Raw genomic sequence first — 18090 nt, forward strand, 5'->3', positions numbered from 1 at the left:
GCCCCAGCAGCACAGGGGAAAGATAAACAATAAGCTCTGAACATCACTCACTCAGATTCTCCAGCAAATGCTTGCAGTCATCAGTGGCAACATCATGCACAGTCCGATTGCACTTGTCTCTCCTTTCTGGCTCAAGCCCTCCATGCCTACACAAGATTTCTAGGCAGTTCTGTAAAGACAAGAGCTCTATTACCTTCAAGTCCAAATGAATTAACTTGAGTGCAAAACCCAAAGGAAAAGCCAGTTGCCTATAACAATCAAATCAAGAATTCACAGCTATAAATCTTATTTCAATTCCATCAATCCCAATATACAGATTAATCTTAAACTAAACAATGTCTAGAAATGCAAAACAAAGAGCGCTTATTTAAATGCAAATGATAGGATCATAACATTTTCCCACAGAACAGCTTCTTAGGTTTCAAGAAAAAAAATAGCTTGCTAATCAGTCTGCAGACTGAAATTAAGAACAAAATTAATTTCAGCAGACATTCTCCTTTTATGGTAATTTGGCAATAGAAAACAAAAAGACTTTTGCTATAATGGGATGTACTTTGCTGTCTTCTAGACTATAAACTGCTTTCCTGGTAATATAAGTGCAGGGCCCTAATTTTAACAATTCTAAGAGTCCTCATAAGCATATTTGTATTTGAGATGTTACCTTGCCATATTTTATTTGAAAAATATGCACATCATGTTGATTGAGATTTTAGAAAAACATTCCCTATAGATGTTGAAGTTATGCTACCTTTCCTTTTCAGCTTTTTCTTCTTCTGTGTTGCTTAAGGAAATCTCCATTCAAAAAGTAGAACTACGAACTGAAAAGTCTTAGTCCTCCATATTTTTTCAAATGCAAAGTAAGAGACAATATATATACATAAATTTTCTAATAAATAAGCACATGGCAAGGTATTACATCAGGATATTTACCAAGGAACTCTCCTATATCAATGTTTACCACTTGATGATTTGTTGGCTAATTTCCCACAAGGCTAAAGAGAAAAATGAATAGACCAGAAAGCATGAAAAGGAACTAATAACCACAACAAGCAATGCCCTGCCCACCATGACTCCCCTAAACACACAACACACACACGCACACACACCCACTCAGAGGCATGGGGCTGTCTTGCAGTTCTAACAACATATTAAACCAGGTCATCTTGAATAGCCTTTTCTTATCTTTCTGTAGCACACCCTTACATCCACTTTTAAAATATACCTTTTTCCTTTCTAATGTAAAATATTTTTAAAACAAATACCATATCTGGCTGGGTGTGGTGGTTCATGTCTGTAATCCCAGCACTTTGGGAGGCTGAGGCAGGTGGATCACTTGAGGTCAGGAGTTCCAGACCAGCCTGGCCTGGCCAACATGGTGAAACCCCATCCCACCAAAAATACAAAAACTAACCAGACATGGTGGTGGGTGCCTGTAATCCCAGCTACCCCAGAGGCTGAGGCAGGAGAATCGCTTGAACCCAGGAGGCGGAGGTTGCAGTGAGCCAAGATCATGCCACTGCATTCCAGCCTGGGTGACAAAGCAAGATTCTGTCTCAAAAAAAAAAAAAAAAAAAGAAAGAAAGAAAGAAAGAAAGAAAGAAAGAAAGAAATATAATATCCACATAGAAGTGTATAACTTGAAGCATTATCACAAAGCACACATACTTGTGGAAGGAGCACTTTGGAAGCCCCTTTTGTACTCCATCTCAACAATTAACTCCTCCCTCCCCCCCAGAGGCAACTACTATTTGATTTCTAATATTAGAGATTGGTTTGGTCTATTTGTGAACTCTATATAAATGGAATCATACTATATGTAGGTGCATTTTTATATTTGGGTTCTTTCATTCAACATAATGTCTCTAAGATTCTTCCGTGTGTTGGGAGTAGTCAGAATTCATCTTCATTAAAACATGATTACTATGTGGGATTCCATTATATTCCATTGTGGTATACCACAATTTACTTATCCGTTCTCTTGTTGATGAACATTGATGTTCTGCTATAAACATTCTAGTACATGTCCTGTGGTGGACACATGTTTGGTGTTCAGTATATAGTAGAGCTGGACTGCTGTGCACACGGCATACACATGTTCTACGTTAGTCCATATTGCAAAGAGCTTTCAAAAGTGCCTACACCAATATGCACTTCCACAAGGAGTATACATGAGTTCCAGTTGCTTCATGTTGCCTCTGAAACATACTTTTAAATGCAATAATGAGTTGGCTAGAAAGTACAGTGAGTCCCTAAGGGCCAGAAAGAAAAACAAAAAAGTAAGCAGAAACCGCCAATTCAGTGAAACTTTAACAGGAAGCCAGTGCTGCTCTGAGGGTAAAGCTGACAGACAGAATCTTCTTGGATGGTGGAAGGATGGGAAACTGGGCCTTGGGTTTCCTGAGTAAAGAAAATCTGCCTGCTTGCAAAGGGAAGCAACTAGGACATTTGTTTCTCCCCACCTGGCCCTGTTCAGATTAGAGGGATCTCTCTAAAACTTGCCATTTAAGTCTGGCAGTCTGTACAATTATTATGTGGCCATTAAAAAAGCAAATCTTAAAGAAAAGTCTGGAAGTCTGGCTTTCACAAGTCTACAGTTCAGATTTAAGAAATCGCTAAGAAATTAACAGAACACAAAGTCAGATAAATAAATGTCAATTCACATCAATTTGTTATTACTAATTTGGACAAAATCAGTAAATGAATAAGATAATGTTGATTTAGAAATGAACTCCAATCAGAAACTTAAATAGAAAGCAATCTGAGCACTAAACTTAGTGAATTCTCAAGATGATAAATGATAAAAATCACACATTTATTTTGCAAGTTAGAACTTGCAGTAAATGTAGGTAAGAGCCACAGCAGACCTGGATTCTAATCCTGCCAACCAAAATGACTGTATCTACCACTGTTGCTGAATCATTTAACATTTTCCTGCTTTCATTTCTCTATCTGTATTTCAAGTATCTATATCTCATAAGGCTAACGTGACTTAAATGAAAGATGTACACAAAGTTCTTATATTCTTGGCCTGTACTAAACTCCCAATATTTATTAGTAGCTATTATTATTACTATAATCAACATCATCATCACCAGCTAGAAAACAGTCCAAATATCCAGTTGACTGGTGAGGTACTATAGCACATAACAAATGTCACTAATCTCAAGACAATTTAAGTGTTGTTACTTCAAATTACAAACACAAATGATAAAAGGGGTAACACAAGTTTGCAATACTCCCGAACTGAGAGTCTTTTATTTCTGACCTTCAAAGTAGGTTATTTCCAATTTTTATTACATTCAGGTAGGTCAGTGGGCCGGAACATAAGCAGTGACTTTCTCTTTAAGGAAGCATGAATGTCAGTCCCCATGAGGGTAGCACATAGCCAAACACTACTACAAGTGTAAATTCTGCAGTGTGTGCTGGCTGCATGGGGAACTCAAAGAAAGTGAAAACTCTGGCCCTACTAACACTTAACACCAACAGCTACAACAACTATTCGAGCGCATACTAAGTTCCAGGCACATTCCACACTTTGCAAGTATTCGATGTTCGTTTAGCCCTCACAACAACTTTGTAAGTAAGGCACAAAGCCCCTTTGGGCCAGGGGCTATTATGAGGGCTGAGGGTCCTGATGGTGAATAAGGTAGAGCAGTTCCATGTCTCAGGGAGGAATGCAAAGCATCCTGATACACTCAGAAAAGGGGCTGGTGAAGCAATGAGTACAGTTTTACTTTATGGAGGAGCAGGAGGAAGTAAAGAGGGAGAGAAGTATCTACACTCTCTCCTTGTTGAATGGGATTGTGTGAAGAGGACAAATGCTGTGATCCCAGTCCCTGCTTCTGGAAATAGAGTCCCAGGGGCCCTAAACTGGGCAGGATGTCCTACCCAAGTGATACGGAGACAGGGATCTAGATGGATGAGTTTAAGCTAAATTCCTATTAGGATATGGAGACATCTGCTATAACAGAGACCTTTTAAAGAAGTAGTTTAGGCCTCAGCTTTCACATGCACTCACATTCCACTTGCCGGAACTCAAGTATTTGGCCATAGTTCCCTGCAATGGGGACTGGAGAATGCAGTCTTTATGCTGGGTGCCCATGGGTCCAGCTGAAACAGAAGGATCCATTACTATGGACCAAGGACAGAGGAGAGGTTGAGGGGTGAGGGAAGTGCCAGGCTCCTTTAGGCAGAGCTGAGAAGCAAGGTACCAGTGCCCAGGAAATTCTGTAGAAACCCTAAGTCCAGAGAGCTAGAGATAAAAATCAAAGTCAGAGCAGGGAGCCAAGAGTTTGAGATTGAGCAGAGGGAAAGAAAGTGAAAAAAGTTTGCAATTATATGCTTAAAGCCCAGCTCAAGTGCTGAGAACAACCTTGGGGTGTAAATGCTGCTTTACAGGGCTGGGGAGATGAAAGCTGTTAATGTGGGAAATAACGACATGAGCAAGAAGGTAGAGTTAGGTGTGCATGGCCAAAGATGAAGTTGGCTGCGGTGAAGGGCTGAGTGCTATGCACTTTGCATGCTTTTCTGTAGTGCCATGTTCTGAAAAGCAATTGTACTGAAAGATTACATTGGAAAGGACGAGAGCGACAGCAAGGACGAGAGTGACAGCAAGGAGACCAGTTAAGAAAATATAGTAGTCCATTCTCTTACTGACTCAGCAAACATTTAGTACTTTTGGGCCACAGACTCTGCTGGACACAGTATATATAAGGATTAAAAAGTAACTGTTCAGAGGAGACAGAGAGGCAGAGAGGCATGCAAACAATTACAATAAAGTACATGCTCTCTAAGCAAAGTGTGGAGAGGTATCCTGGGAACACCTAACTCCAAGAAGCCAAGACAAGCTGAAATGTTTTCCAGGCAGACAGGGGTCAGGACAGGAGAAGAGGCCATTTGAGGTAATGGCAGTAGCAGATACAAAGGCAGGGAGTGGGGAGAGCACAGGATGTTTGCACATTGGCTGGTCGTGTGTGGTCAAAGCCTAACACACACTAAGGAAGGAGACAGAAGTGTGTCTAGGGGAGCAGACCAAGGCCAGCTCAGGAAGGGACTTGACTGTCATGATAGGCATCCCTGCCTTGGAAGTGATAGAGGCTTGGGAAGACATGAAGCAGGTAATTACATCACCATGTTCACCTGTTAGAAAGGCCCCTCACATGGCAATGTAAGGGAAGCAGAGAGACCAAACATGATGAGACCACAGCAGTACCATGAATGTGACCAGACAGCAGATAATGAGGGCTCCCTTAGGGCAGCGCTGACAAGACTATGGAGGAGGCAAGTCATTCAAAATTTATTCGTAAAAGAGTAAATCAAGAGTTGTGTTGATCATTTAAGTTCTTTAAGCTAGGAAGATGGAGCAAGTAAACAAATGCCAGGTGATGCTATTGGAGTAAGAGAGGAGAAGCAAGAATTGCAGCAGACTGTTCAAGAAGCATAAACATTAGGGCCCAAGAATGTGCTAGAAGGGAGCTGTCTGGTGGAAGTGAAAGTGAATGTGGTCCCCAACAGGATTACCCTATAACTGTTTAAACTGGAACACATTAGAGAGTAAAAGGAGGCACTGTTAATAATTACACTGGGATGACAGGCATAAACAGGGTTGTACTGAGAAAACTGGAGTTTGTTCCACTGGTTACCAAGGAAAGGACCTGCCTAGACAGACTCAGAAAACGCTTAAGTAGGGCTAGAAATGAGATTTTAGAATCCCTATAGATTATATTCTGCGGATCAACAAGATCATTCAAGTGAGAAAGTTCAGAGTGACGAGAAAAAGGATCAAAACCCAGATCCATGAAAGGTGTTGGTGGGAAACACTGGATGGCCCATGTTTTGGATGAGAGGTGGAACGTGACCCTGGGCAGCCAAGTTTACATTCCCTTTAAGATTCTGCCAGTCATTGCTGTCCAAAGTAAGAAAGGATTCAGTACTCTTCACTGAACATTACAGGGAATGAGTATAAAAAGGAATTTTCCAGAACAATTTTTTTAAAAATAGAAAAAAGGAAATAATCATAGATAATCAAAAGCATTACAACAGAGTTCAAAGAACAGATTTCTATTTATCATGATTAAAATCTAGTTCCAATGACTTTGTGCCTTTTGCAGGCACCTTATCTAATTTTCTCTTTTCTAAACTAGCTACCCAACTCCATGCGACAATGAATAACTTTAGTGACTCCTATTATCTTGTTCTTGTTGCATCCAATTCCTAGGAAGATGGAATCCAAATGTTGGGGCGTCATGTGGACCTTCGCACATACCTCATGGAGACCTCCCGGAGGACCGAGGTGGCTGCTACAGTGTGAGTGGAAACGTCTGACTCTCATATGGCTAAAAGCTAACAATGCATTAGGCAGATCGCAATCCTAACACAAAAAAATGATCTAAAGTGGGTAACAAGAGGGCTACCACCTGATCAGAGGACAGTGGGCCTGCCCAGAGATGACCTCCAGGATGCTGGAGATGAATGTCTGGAGGACAAGTAAAAAGGCAGATATGTAGATATGGGTTTGGGACCAGTTACTGCAGGAGTCACAGTTGACTCCTGAAAGACTGGATAAGCTCTTAGAAAATAGGAGTAGGCAGCTGAGAATAAAGCTTGGGAGTTGCTTAGAGTTAAAATACACATACACACACACACACACACACACACACACACACACACACCCCAAAAAACAAAAAGCAGAAAAACAAACAGAAAGCCTGGTCAGCAAAGTTGGAGGGGAAGCGAGAAAAGGGCAGTGTTCTGGAAGCCCAGGGAGAGAGGAGTTTGCATTAAATCATCAACTTGTTAAAACACCCAGGGAGACTGAGCAAAAGCAGAAGTGACAGGAAGCCACTGGCTTCGGCAACACATAAGCGAGAAGTATAACCTCCTCCTGTAGTCAAAAATTCATGCAGTCCCCCCAGTGAAAAAAATCTCTGGGTATATGAACTTCAAAAACAGAGCCACTCAAATCCAGACAATCTCCTAAATTTGTTTTTGTTGCAGGAAACTAACATGTCAACGGTTTCATGACAGAACAGAAGTTTCGTTAAGAAACTCATGTATCTATTCACATGAAATGATGGAAACAAAGGCTTATCCTTAGTTCAGCAGCCCCTCTGGAATAGTCAGGCCAGTGTAGAGAGACGTTTTTCGATAACATTTAATGGTGGTCTGCACAAATTTCTTAACCATTGGAAAAAAGACCAGGGGCTAACGTGGAAAAAGGACAGATTTGGGAATTTGATCTTCAGGAATTAGTTACCCATTTCCCATTTGCTGTAGATAAAGACTTTCTTTATCTACAACACAAGGGACATAGACTAGATGAACTATGTCAGGGGTCCCCAAACCCCCAGTCACAGACCAGTACGGGTCCGTGGCCTGTTAGGAACCAGGCCGCACAGCAGGAGGTGAGTGGAGGGTGGCAAGCCTTCCTGCCTGAGCTCCGCCTCCTGTCAGATCAGCAGTGGCATTAGACTCTCATAGGAGTGTGACCCCTATTGTGAACCACACATGCAAGAGATCTAGGTTGCATGCTCCTTATGAGGTGGAAGAGTTTCATCCTGAAACCATTCCCATCCACCCCACCCCCAACCATGGAAAAACTGTCTTCCATGACACTGGTCCCTGCTGCTAAAAAGGTTGGAGACCGCTGAGCTATGCTATGTCCCTTCAAGCTCTGAAATTCCACAATTCTCTACTGAAAACCATGTGGAAACTGAAGTCATCTTCTCGGGTAGCAATGATACTACTACCCTGTGCAGATTAGACAAACGTATGCTAGAGGAAAGAAAAAAAATATTTTTAAGCTCTACTTGTGGTCAATGTAGAATCTTTTTACCAATGCAATGACTAGCTTGGAGCTGTATTCTTTTCAGAAACCTGGCCTTAATAACTTAGTTATAAGTGGATTACTTTCTGAAGAACTATCTCAGCCAGAATATAAATATTAGGCAAATGATACAAATATATTTTCCAATATCTTTGACTAGGGGAGAAGGAAGTATGGTACAATGAAAAGACTAATGGACTCAGGCAATCTGGGCTTCATTCCCAACTTTTATCTACTAAACCCTCTGGGGTTTAAATGTCTTAATCATAAAATGGAGAGGTTAGACTAGAAGATTAAATGTCCACTCTAGGGCTTAAAAAATATATTAATAGCCTAGCAGTGTGTGAATATTGTCAGTCATGCCCACTTAAAAAAATCTCTTTCCTTGTCCAAAATTCATCTTGTGCTTCTTAAAGTAAAAGAATAAAGGAGAGTCATAGTCTATGGGAGAAAGAGGTCACATTTCCCTTGGACAATATGCCAGAGGTGTAGAAATCAATGACAATGCCATCTTTGATCATAAAAACACCAGAACTAATAAAGAATTCATAATTAAGGAGCTGAGCAGCATCACAATTGCCCTACACTGAAGGGTAACTCATCCTGGGGAGTGGGTTCCTTTCTGCCTAGCCTGAGAGGTTCAGTAGCTGAACATCCTAGATCAAGGGTGTTCAGGTTTTGTTTTTCCTGTTTTTTTTTTTTTGTTTTTGTTTTTTTTTGCCTCTAGGCTGAGTGCAGGCATAATATACTCCTATCATTAACATCTCATATTACATTCAGAGTTTTTCTTTTAAAGGAGTGGAGGCAGGTTGCAAACTACCCTTTCCACGAACCTCTACAACAGCAAGAGATTCATAGTCCTAGATTAACAGTGCATATTCAAGTTTAAACTATTCACATTTTCCATCTTTGTCTCCCAAAAACTTTTATGTCAAATATTATTGCATTCCATTCAAATAATACATACAAATCAAGTTCCCAGAATTTTTGTATCTCTTTTGTCAAAGGGTAAAGTTGGGGAAACAAAACAACAAAACTACTGCTAACAAACAATACCTCCAGATTGAATTGAATCATGCCCTTTTCTCATTTTTGTAAAACACCAAAGTCCAAGATGAACAGCTTCTGCTAAGATCACAATAACAGGAAGTTACCCAACCAGGAGCTCTAAATACACATCGTTAGCTATCTCCATCTGGATGAACAAATCGTAGCACTTACATTCAGCATGTCTAAAACTGCATTCTGTCTTCTTGATCAAAATGATGCCTTTTCCTTGTTCTTTTTGGGAATGTCACTATTATCTTTTTATTCAGCTCCCCCATTTCCCTCATCTAATTCATGTTCATTCCTGGGGCATTCCTAATATTTCTCATTATTTCCACTGCTCTCATCATCTTTCATGTAGTATCCCTTCCTGATATCAATTTCTTCGTAATCTCAAATCTTCTTGATGTTGTTGCTAAATGAATCTATTTAAATTATTCAGTTGATTATTTTGTTCCTTTGTACAAAATCTTTCAATGGTTTCATTTTGACAAGTAAATTAAGATCAAACTCCTTGCTATGTCATTGAAGGCCCTGGGCCCTGCTGTGAAACTCCCAGTCAGGTCTCATTTCTCACTACTCTCCCTTATCCCAACTAACAGGGGACCTGTTATCCACCTCCCTACTTCCATGTGTTTGTTTTTAATGCTCCTTTCACCTGAACCACTCTCCTTTTTCAGTGGCAATGGTGAATTTAACCCTCCTTGCAAAGCTCAAAATAATTTCCACCACCTCCAGAATGGGCCATGCCTGAGCCTAACATTCCTGGAGCTCTGCCCTTTGAAATATGTATGTTCTCTTTCTTTTTCCTGTAATTGCTGCATTTTTATACTGTTCCAGCTGCATTTCTGTTCTCCTTGTGTTCATTTTTTTTATGTGTGCTTTTCTTATCCTACATTTGTCTTGTACTCTGCACACTTGCCATTGAACTAGGAGCTACCTAATGGCAAAAGTGATCCTTGCAAATGTTAGCACGGACAGTGCCTTGCACTCAGGAACTTCCTAATATCTTATTGCTAACACATATTAATGCTAAAGTGATTGACATCAGAAAAACATGAGTGAATGGACTACTATATTATACTATTTCTTTAATATTCAGAATCTTTCTGTACTCTATCTGAGCATCTAGAGCTCCCTCTTAGATATCGGTGAGACAGCACAGTTAGGGATAAGTTTGGGAGCTGAGGGTACAGGGCAAGAGAATGAGCTCTGCAGCATGAGTGTGAATCCTGACCCTGCCTCTAACTAGCAGCATGGTGTTGGTACTGAAGTAAGCAACCCAATGGACTAAATCAATGCCAATGATTTGCTCCTATAGTAGATAAGATAAAATGTTTGAAATTACCCTCATATTTCTTATTAACGAACTACAAATAAATGATTTTTATTAAAAGTCTCTTATACCCTTGACCATAAGTAACTACTACATAGGAATAATGTCAATTCGTATTGGTAAATAACATCTGCAATTGTATCACTCAGTCTCCAATTATTCAATTTAAGTACACTTAATCTATAGCAGACAACTTTGCTGCTCATCAAATTACAGCTGCATGATGAGGCCAGCTGCTACCAGACACACCTTAAAACCTTTGGAAGCAGCAATGTGGGCAGCAGTCCAGCCTTCTCTGTTGGCGTGGTTAATGAGGTCTGCAGGAACAACAGGCTTGGATATGCCTTCAGGACTCTCTTCTCCTCCATCCAAGTCAAAGACACTTGACTCAGACCCCTCCTCATTGAAAGAATTTCCACGAGCTAGTATTCTATGGTACATAAGAAGCTTGAGGCTGTCCACATTACCAGTGTCCACAGCTGCGTGAACTGGTGTCCAGCCATCCTGAAAATAAAATGACCAGGGGGAAAGGGTTGATAACAACATTAATGTCAAGGATAGTGTTATTGAAAGTTCACTTCTAAATGTTCTTGGGCATGGACCACTGAGCTGGGAAAAGCAGGCATTCCAATCCTGAACACCATCACTGATGAGCTGGGTAAAGTTCTCTGACCCCTGTTAGTTAACAATATTTCCAACTGCTATGACTTATGTTTGCTATTTTGTAATCATTTCTACCTACCAGTTAACCATTTGGGGTGAGCAGATACTGTCCAGGGCATAACTGAGCATTATGTATGGTAAATCAAAATCTCAATTTAATACTATGAAAGAGAATGAACTTTATCTTAAAGGGATTAAAAAATTTATATGCAAGAATAATGTTATTAGTAGAGTACTGAAAGAATGCAGTTGTAAGCCAGTTTTACTTATAAGGCACTGACCTAACTCTGTGATCTTAAAATTTTATGCCAACCACCCCAGAAGGAAAGATCCTAAATAACAGGGAAAAGGTAGACATAAAGAAAAAACAAAGCCAAATAATTTCAGTGGAGGTTTATGGACCCCTATTGAGTGTTTTGTGACTGCAGAGGGATACTGATCATTATAAGCTTAAAAAATGTTTCAACTAAAATTATTGGGTCTATTTTCTAGAATATATTACTTTGGAGCCTCTATTACCCACTTAGCTGGTTGCTAGAGTAGAGGTATTAATAGAAGTCCTTTTTAGGGCAGTGATTCTCAGGTGTGGTCCCCAGACCAGCAGTATCAGTATCACCTGGGAACTTTATATAAATGTAAATTCTTAATCCTCACCTCAGATCTACTGAATCAGAAACTCTGGGGATGGGGTCTACCAATCTGACTTAACGACCCCTCCAGGAGATTCTAATACACTAAAGTTTGACAAGCATTATTCTGGGAAAAATCTAGGTTCTATCTATAGTCTCTTCATCTTTATATAGAGATTGATCTGCCTTCTACTCAGGCACCCATCTTCTTTAGTTTTTTAAAAAATTTTTCATAGAAGAACCTGGCCTTATTTTGGTGATTTGGTGACTCTGGCTTTATTTTTCTACCTTTAATTTCCCCTTGACATACCTTTTTCATGCAGTATTTCACATTGCTATACTAAATATATTTCAGTAAGCTACAGTACACTTTTAAAAAATAATAGGGTAGAAGACAGAGAAATAGGCAATAAATACGAACAATCTAAATTTGGGCTAAGTCATCTGACCGTTTGCTAAAGCCGTCCCTTTATAATGTGGCTTTTTCTCTGGTTTGGTATCTCATACTAATAAAATCCACTTGGCTAAGACCAGACAGTGGTGCTCCAATCAGGTAAATAAAGTCCACTTGGCTAAGACAAGACTCTGGAGCTTCAATCAGCTCCACTCAGGCATGTTCTTCACTGGGTCGTGGACACCTTTACTTGGGTAGTATAACAGTATACTACACAAGTAGTCTACTACTGAAGAGTAAAAGTGCTTTTGACCTTTCCCAATTTATATTACAAAGGCCATGCAACCATTTCTGGAAAAAAAATTTCTATTTTCCTTTTGATACTTTCTTATAAGTCACAAGACATAATTGTTCCCAATTACACTGTTTATCTCTGGAGTTTTGAGCATCTATACTTCTAAAGGTTTTGTTTAGCTCATCAGCAACTAGTTGGAGAGAATGGATTTCTGTGTTCTCTAACTTAGGATGTGACTAATTTTTATGCTGTGCTACTTATTTTTCATTCAGCCCTGTGATACAAAATTAATTCATTTTTCACTATAGAATTTTATACTGAATATGTGTAACACCACAGATTTCTCAAGTTATATATAAATAACATGAAAAATATAAAACTAAACTGTTTTCTCAGATTTTCAAAAAATAGGAAGTTTTTTTAAAGAAAAAAGCTCTAGCAATGAGTCATTAAAATGTTTATATCTAGCTTATTACATCTCAGCTAATATATATATATATATATATATATATATATATATATATATATACACACACATATGTATATATACATTTTTTTTTTGAGGCAGAGTTTTGCTTTTTTTTCCCAGGCTGGAGTGCAATGGTGCCATCTCGGCTCACCACAGCCTCTGCCTCCCAGGTTCAAGTGATTCTCTTGCCTCAGCCTCCCTAGTAGCTGGGATTACAGGCATGCAACATCACGCTCGGCTAATTTTCTACTTTCAGTAGAGACGGGGTTTCTCCATGTTGATCAGGCTGGTCTTGAATTCCAGACCTCAGGTGATCCGCCCACCTCAGCCTCCCAAAGTGCTGGGATTACAGGTGTGAGCCACCGCGTCCAGCCACATCTCTGCTTATATTATTAACCATTGGTCCTCCTTTACTTAAGAAAACCCAGGATCTGAGACTATTATTTGTTGAATGAATAAAAAATTGTACCTCCCTTGTCTGCCCTAGTTCTAAAAATAATCAAAGTATAGGTATTTGCTTTCCTGTTTGACAGATGAATCTGAGGCTCAGAGGTTAAAGGACTGGTTAGGCTAATGAACAAGACATTTAATTAACGGGAAAGAGATTCAAACAAGGGTCAGACACTTTCCAAATCCTACAAGCAAAACAAAATAAAGCAACCTCTATTTTAATTTACTTTGTTTTTCTAGTTGTATAGTCTACAAATATATTGCAAATTATATATACAGGGGGAAAAAAAACGGACTGGTACTCACTGTGGTTTTTACACTTCGATTGGTTCCAGCTTCCAACAAGAGTTTAATACATTCTTTATTTCCATTTTTACAGGCCAGGTATAGAGGTGTCTGTCCTCCATCAGCAGCATGATTAATGTTAGCATCATATGCAATTAATAATTCTACACACCTGAACACAAGATTAGGATTAATTACATAAAACCTGGGTTTGACCTTTGAAGCATCACCTAACCAAGATATTAAACACAGAAAAGAAAGCAATGCTGCATCTTTATATACATCAATTGTTTCTATTTATATATATCAATTATTGTGGATCTTATTACATGAATACTGTTTTTTCACAAGGCTAGAAAATATATTCTAATCATAAAATTTAATTTCTCCCATGAAAATCTGAAAAGTGCTAATACCTGCTTTATGACACTTCCCTGTAACCAACTTGTGAAAGTAGAGTCCTTAGAATTTAACTTACTGGGATGAACGGTTTAACTGTACTTGATAAATATATATTATTTTGGTTCAAAATAGTTTGAACATTGAAAAAAGGCTGCTGAGTCATTCTGAGATTTTCACTTCAGAAAATAATTATAAATAGCATAGACAGCAGGGCACCATGTGCCTTCTCTATAAAAGGCAGCAGAAAGGCTGAGAAAAGGGTTGCCTTGGGGAGAAAAGACAGCAGAGGTTGTCCTGTCTCCTGAAGTCGGCTAGTTGATGAGGAAAAAGATAGCTAAGCAGAAACTCGCTGTCCTGAGAATCAAGGAGGAAAGAAATGAGGTAAAGTCAAGACTTTGTGACACTTATTTACTAGCTAAACACATAGAGCTTAAGTTGTAAAATTAGTTGAGAATAAACTTAGAAAAGCGGGCTAAATCATAATCAAAGTAAGAAGCAATCCACTTCATCTTTTATTTTCACTCCAATGAATGTTTTTCCTAGTTTTCCCTTGCAGTATCTGATTTATGCATTTTTTTTAAATTAAGTGACATGTTGATATATGTGTGTATCAGACACATTTAAATTAACCAATCCGGCCTGGCATGATGGCTCACATCTGTAATCCCAGCACTTTGGGAGGCCGAGGGGGGCAGACGACGAGGTCAGGAGATCCAGACCATTCTGGCCAACATGGTGAAACCCGTCTCTACTAAAATACAAAAAATTATCTGGGTGTGGTGGCTTGCACCTGTAGTCCCAGCTACTCGGGAGGCCGAGGCAAGGGAATCGCTTAAACCCAGGAGGTGGAGGTTGCAGTGAGCTGAGATTGCACCACTATACTCCAGCCTGGCGACAGAGCAAGACTCCGTCTAAAAGAAAGAAAGAAAAAAAAATCAATCCCCAGATTTCTCCAGGGTCCTTCCTTTTTGCAGAGTTATCCATGCTTCCATTCCTATGACTGCTATACTCTCCAAGAAAGTGGCCCTACAGGTTGCCTGGTGAAAGTAAAGGTAAAAAGCACAGCTCAGAAGGAGAAATTCCTTTTGAAGGAGTCAGGATATGTCTCAAGAGTAACAGCAAAATCAGTGTCTAGGGCTCTCAATGACAAACTCAGGGTAATGAGGTATGTGGTAGATATGCAGAAAAGTAAATCATGCTATACATAAATAATTCATTTTGAATTTTTAAAAAAGTTATATTTATGATTAATAACATGGGGTCAACCTTAAAAACTCGTATTTCAATAATTCTGGAATTTGTTAAGAACATTCCCATTGGGACAGTTAGATTAAAAAGTTAAAAGCAGCTTGCGTTTCCCACAACCTGCCATTTCAGCACAGGCAGAGAAAGCAACTTAGCTATTTTCTATTTTTTTAAATTAAAATATGACTTTTAATGTTAAAAAGTCATGCCTATATCTAACTGACTTAGTAAGCTACTAAAGAAATCATTGCTAAAGTTAGGTATATTTTAATTAATAGGGTCTCTTTGGCTTAATGCTCAAACTACTTTCAGTATGTAAAATTCATGCTTCAATTTTGTTTTAAATGGTAAAACAAGATGAATAATTAGAATACATTACCACTAGGAAACTTAGATTATTACAACCAATATAATTCTATGTTCTACTTTCAGTGACATCATAAGTAAAAAATCTTTTGGGGGGTTGGAATGGTGTAAAACAGTGAACAACAAACTTCTCAACAGTCCTTTATCTCATGACATATGTGTTGATATGCAATAGATGATCTTCCAAAGAAAGTTCATTCACGTTCAATTGGGACACAGCACAATTCTCTTCTTCACTTCCCTCAAACAATAACTATTATTAAGAGCAAATTTAGAATCCTAGTTTGCATTTAAATCCTCAAATATATTTAGTGAATTTATTTGCCAGTGATTTTAAGCACTAGTTTACACATTCAGCAGGAACTAAAATACGTGTGCAAATTATAAAAAGAGGCTCCTTTGATGGTGGGAAAAAAAGAATTAAGAGCAACTTACTCGAAATGTCCCTGAGCAGCTGCAGCACACAAGGGTGTGAAGCCATTTTTATCAGCAGCATTGACTTGGGCTTCTGCACTCAGCAGCAATCTCACACAGTCTATGGATTTTAATAGAAAGCCATGTAAATTCCCCATTTGGAGTTATGATGGGCCAAATTCAAATGCAGAATCAAAGTAGATAGATTCTAAACCCAAAGGGACTCTCCCCTGCACAGTTCATCTCACAATTCCATCATGGCAGACCTGAGACTCTGTAGACTATTTTACAGGAAAAGCAGCCTCTTTTCCCAAAGATTATAATACCCCAGACTCACTAAGATGCGTGGGTTTGTGTGCGGGTGCGTGCACACATGCACACGTGCCCATGCGCGTGTGCATTTTGGGAAGAGTTGCTGCCGAGTAAAAAAAAATGTCATGTGCCAGAAAATGCTTTACCAGATTTTTCTACTAGTCTATCCCAGAAAATAATGTTCCTGGATAGAGAACCAAATTCATTTACCAAACTGAAATACCATTCTTTGTATTTAAGTAAATTATTACTTTATGATATTTAATTTAATCTTTAAACTGCTTTTGGATGGTGGGCATCCTACACTTAACTCCATGAACGAGGCTAAAGGACAGCCCATCGAAAGTCACCTAACTCAGGAATAAATACCACCTAGATGTCACATTCCTCATGTTACTTACTAGATTTACTTCTTCTATATTAAAGAAAATCTCCATAGTGATCATGAAGAATTCTAGAATACTTTAAAAACAACGGGCTCTCTGAGGTCACTAGGATCCTCCATTTATCTGAATTAATCGACAATCATAGGGGCTCCCATATGCAATGCTATCTGACTTTGCATCTGCGGTCAAATCCTCTCTTTTTCTGCACTCCCACATGTTTTGGTATATTGGACTACAGGATTTGCATTTTAAAGAACAATTCCCAGTCGTCATCGATATACCATTTATAGTTACACAACTTCTCGGCTAAGACATTCAAATAACTATAACTTGTTCCAACTGTGGAACAATTTCAGGCCCATGACCTTACCTAACTGCTAAAACTTTCCCTCACTGTAGCATGTAGCACTAAAGTTCTGATAATTAGACTTTCTCATTTATCAGGTATTTCTAACAGACCACAAATGCAAAGCAATCTTTGCATAAAACAAAGATTAGTTTTTACTAGCTCTGGTAAAACTTTACATTAAGGAACTGTACAATTTGGATTTTTAAAATGTTTATAAAAACTTTAAATCTCATGTTTAAAAAAACTATCCATTACCACCTGTAAAATAAAAACTAAATTGAACTTTCTGCTCATAACAATGGATACGTGGGCTTTTGACTTTCCATCCTTTTGCAAGTGTGTGGTATAAGATCTCGCCATATTTACCTGTATGTCCATTCTTAGCAGCAGAATACAAGGCAGAATGGCCATCTTCACAGGAGTAATTAATGTCCAGTCCTTCTTCATTAAGCAGCATTGATAATAAAGTGACATTTCCCTGGGCAGCAGCTTGCTGAAGAAGGGTGGGCCTGCCAGCCAGGGGGGCAGGACCACCACTCATTAGCAAAGGGGTTAGGGAGGGTGACCAGCCTGTAGGTTAAAGTGACCCTCGTTAGAGAGTAGGAGCAAAGACAAGAGACAGATATTACCCATTCCTTTCTGAATTACACACACACAAACATATGAACATGTGTCCCTAGAGGATTACGTGGTTTCTAACATTATCAATCTGTTAATATTTACTTAGCATGAATCTGGACTGTTATTTCAGATCTTATATCTGCTGCTAATTAAATCAACATACATGGTGAAAAATTATTTTTAGTCACGAGTCTTGCACAGATAAGTGTTAAAGTGGTGATTCGTTTTAGGAAAACTTAAGATGGCTGTCTTGTTTTAAAAGTTCAAATTCCTCTTCAGGATTTTAAAACAATTTGAATTTTAAAATGTAAAGGTTTTACAAGGTAAAGTTTTCCTCTAGTTCAATATTAATCTGGAAAAGTAAACTGATATTTTTAGGTGTAACAGAAATAATTGTAAGAAACAGATTTTTCTTTTTCAACAAGGTTTCTAAAATGTTTAATTACAAATTTTATGTAAACCGTTAAGATGGACCAAAGAGTCTATTTATATTCCTTGAATTCCCTTATTTGGGAATAGAAATAATGGAGGCCAACTGCTATTCAGTATTAAGAGATAATAAAATATAACATACATAACTGGATCTAGAGTTAACCAGCACA

General features: G+C 38.7%; 1 protein-coding gene across 5 annotated transcripts in view; it reads right to left on the bottom strand.

Moving 5' to 3' along the window:
- The window catches only part of CTTNBP2 (cortactin binding protein 2), a 164494-nt gene that overhangs the window by 58213 nt on the left and 88191 nt on the right, over window positions 1-18090 (bottom strand). For all 5 annotated transcript variants that reach the window (XM_030825556.1, XM_030825553.1, XM_003261241.3 and 2 more), the window contains 5 exons: window positions 17234-17437; window positions 15842-15941; window positions 13415-13565; window positions 10458-10712; window positions 52-169 (listed from right to left, as the gene is read on the bottom strand). In XM_030825556.1, the coding sequence (XP_030681416.1) occupies window positions 52-169; window positions 10458-10712; window positions 13415-13565; window positions 15842-15941; window positions 17234-17408 (799 nt within the window). In that variant the 5' untranslated portion in view covers window positions 17409-17437. The remainder of the gene's footprint in view (window positions 1-51; window positions 170-10457; window positions 10713-13414; window positions 13566-15841; window positions 15942-17233; window positions 17438-18090) is intronic.

Source organism: Nomascus leucogenys, chromosome 13 (genome assembly GCF_006542625.1).
Source record: "Nomascus leucogenys isolate Asia chromosome 13, Asia_NLE_v1, whole genome shotgun sequence".
NCBI lineage: Eukaryota > Metazoa > Chordata > Mammalia > Primates > Hylobatidae > Nomascus > Nomascus leucogenys.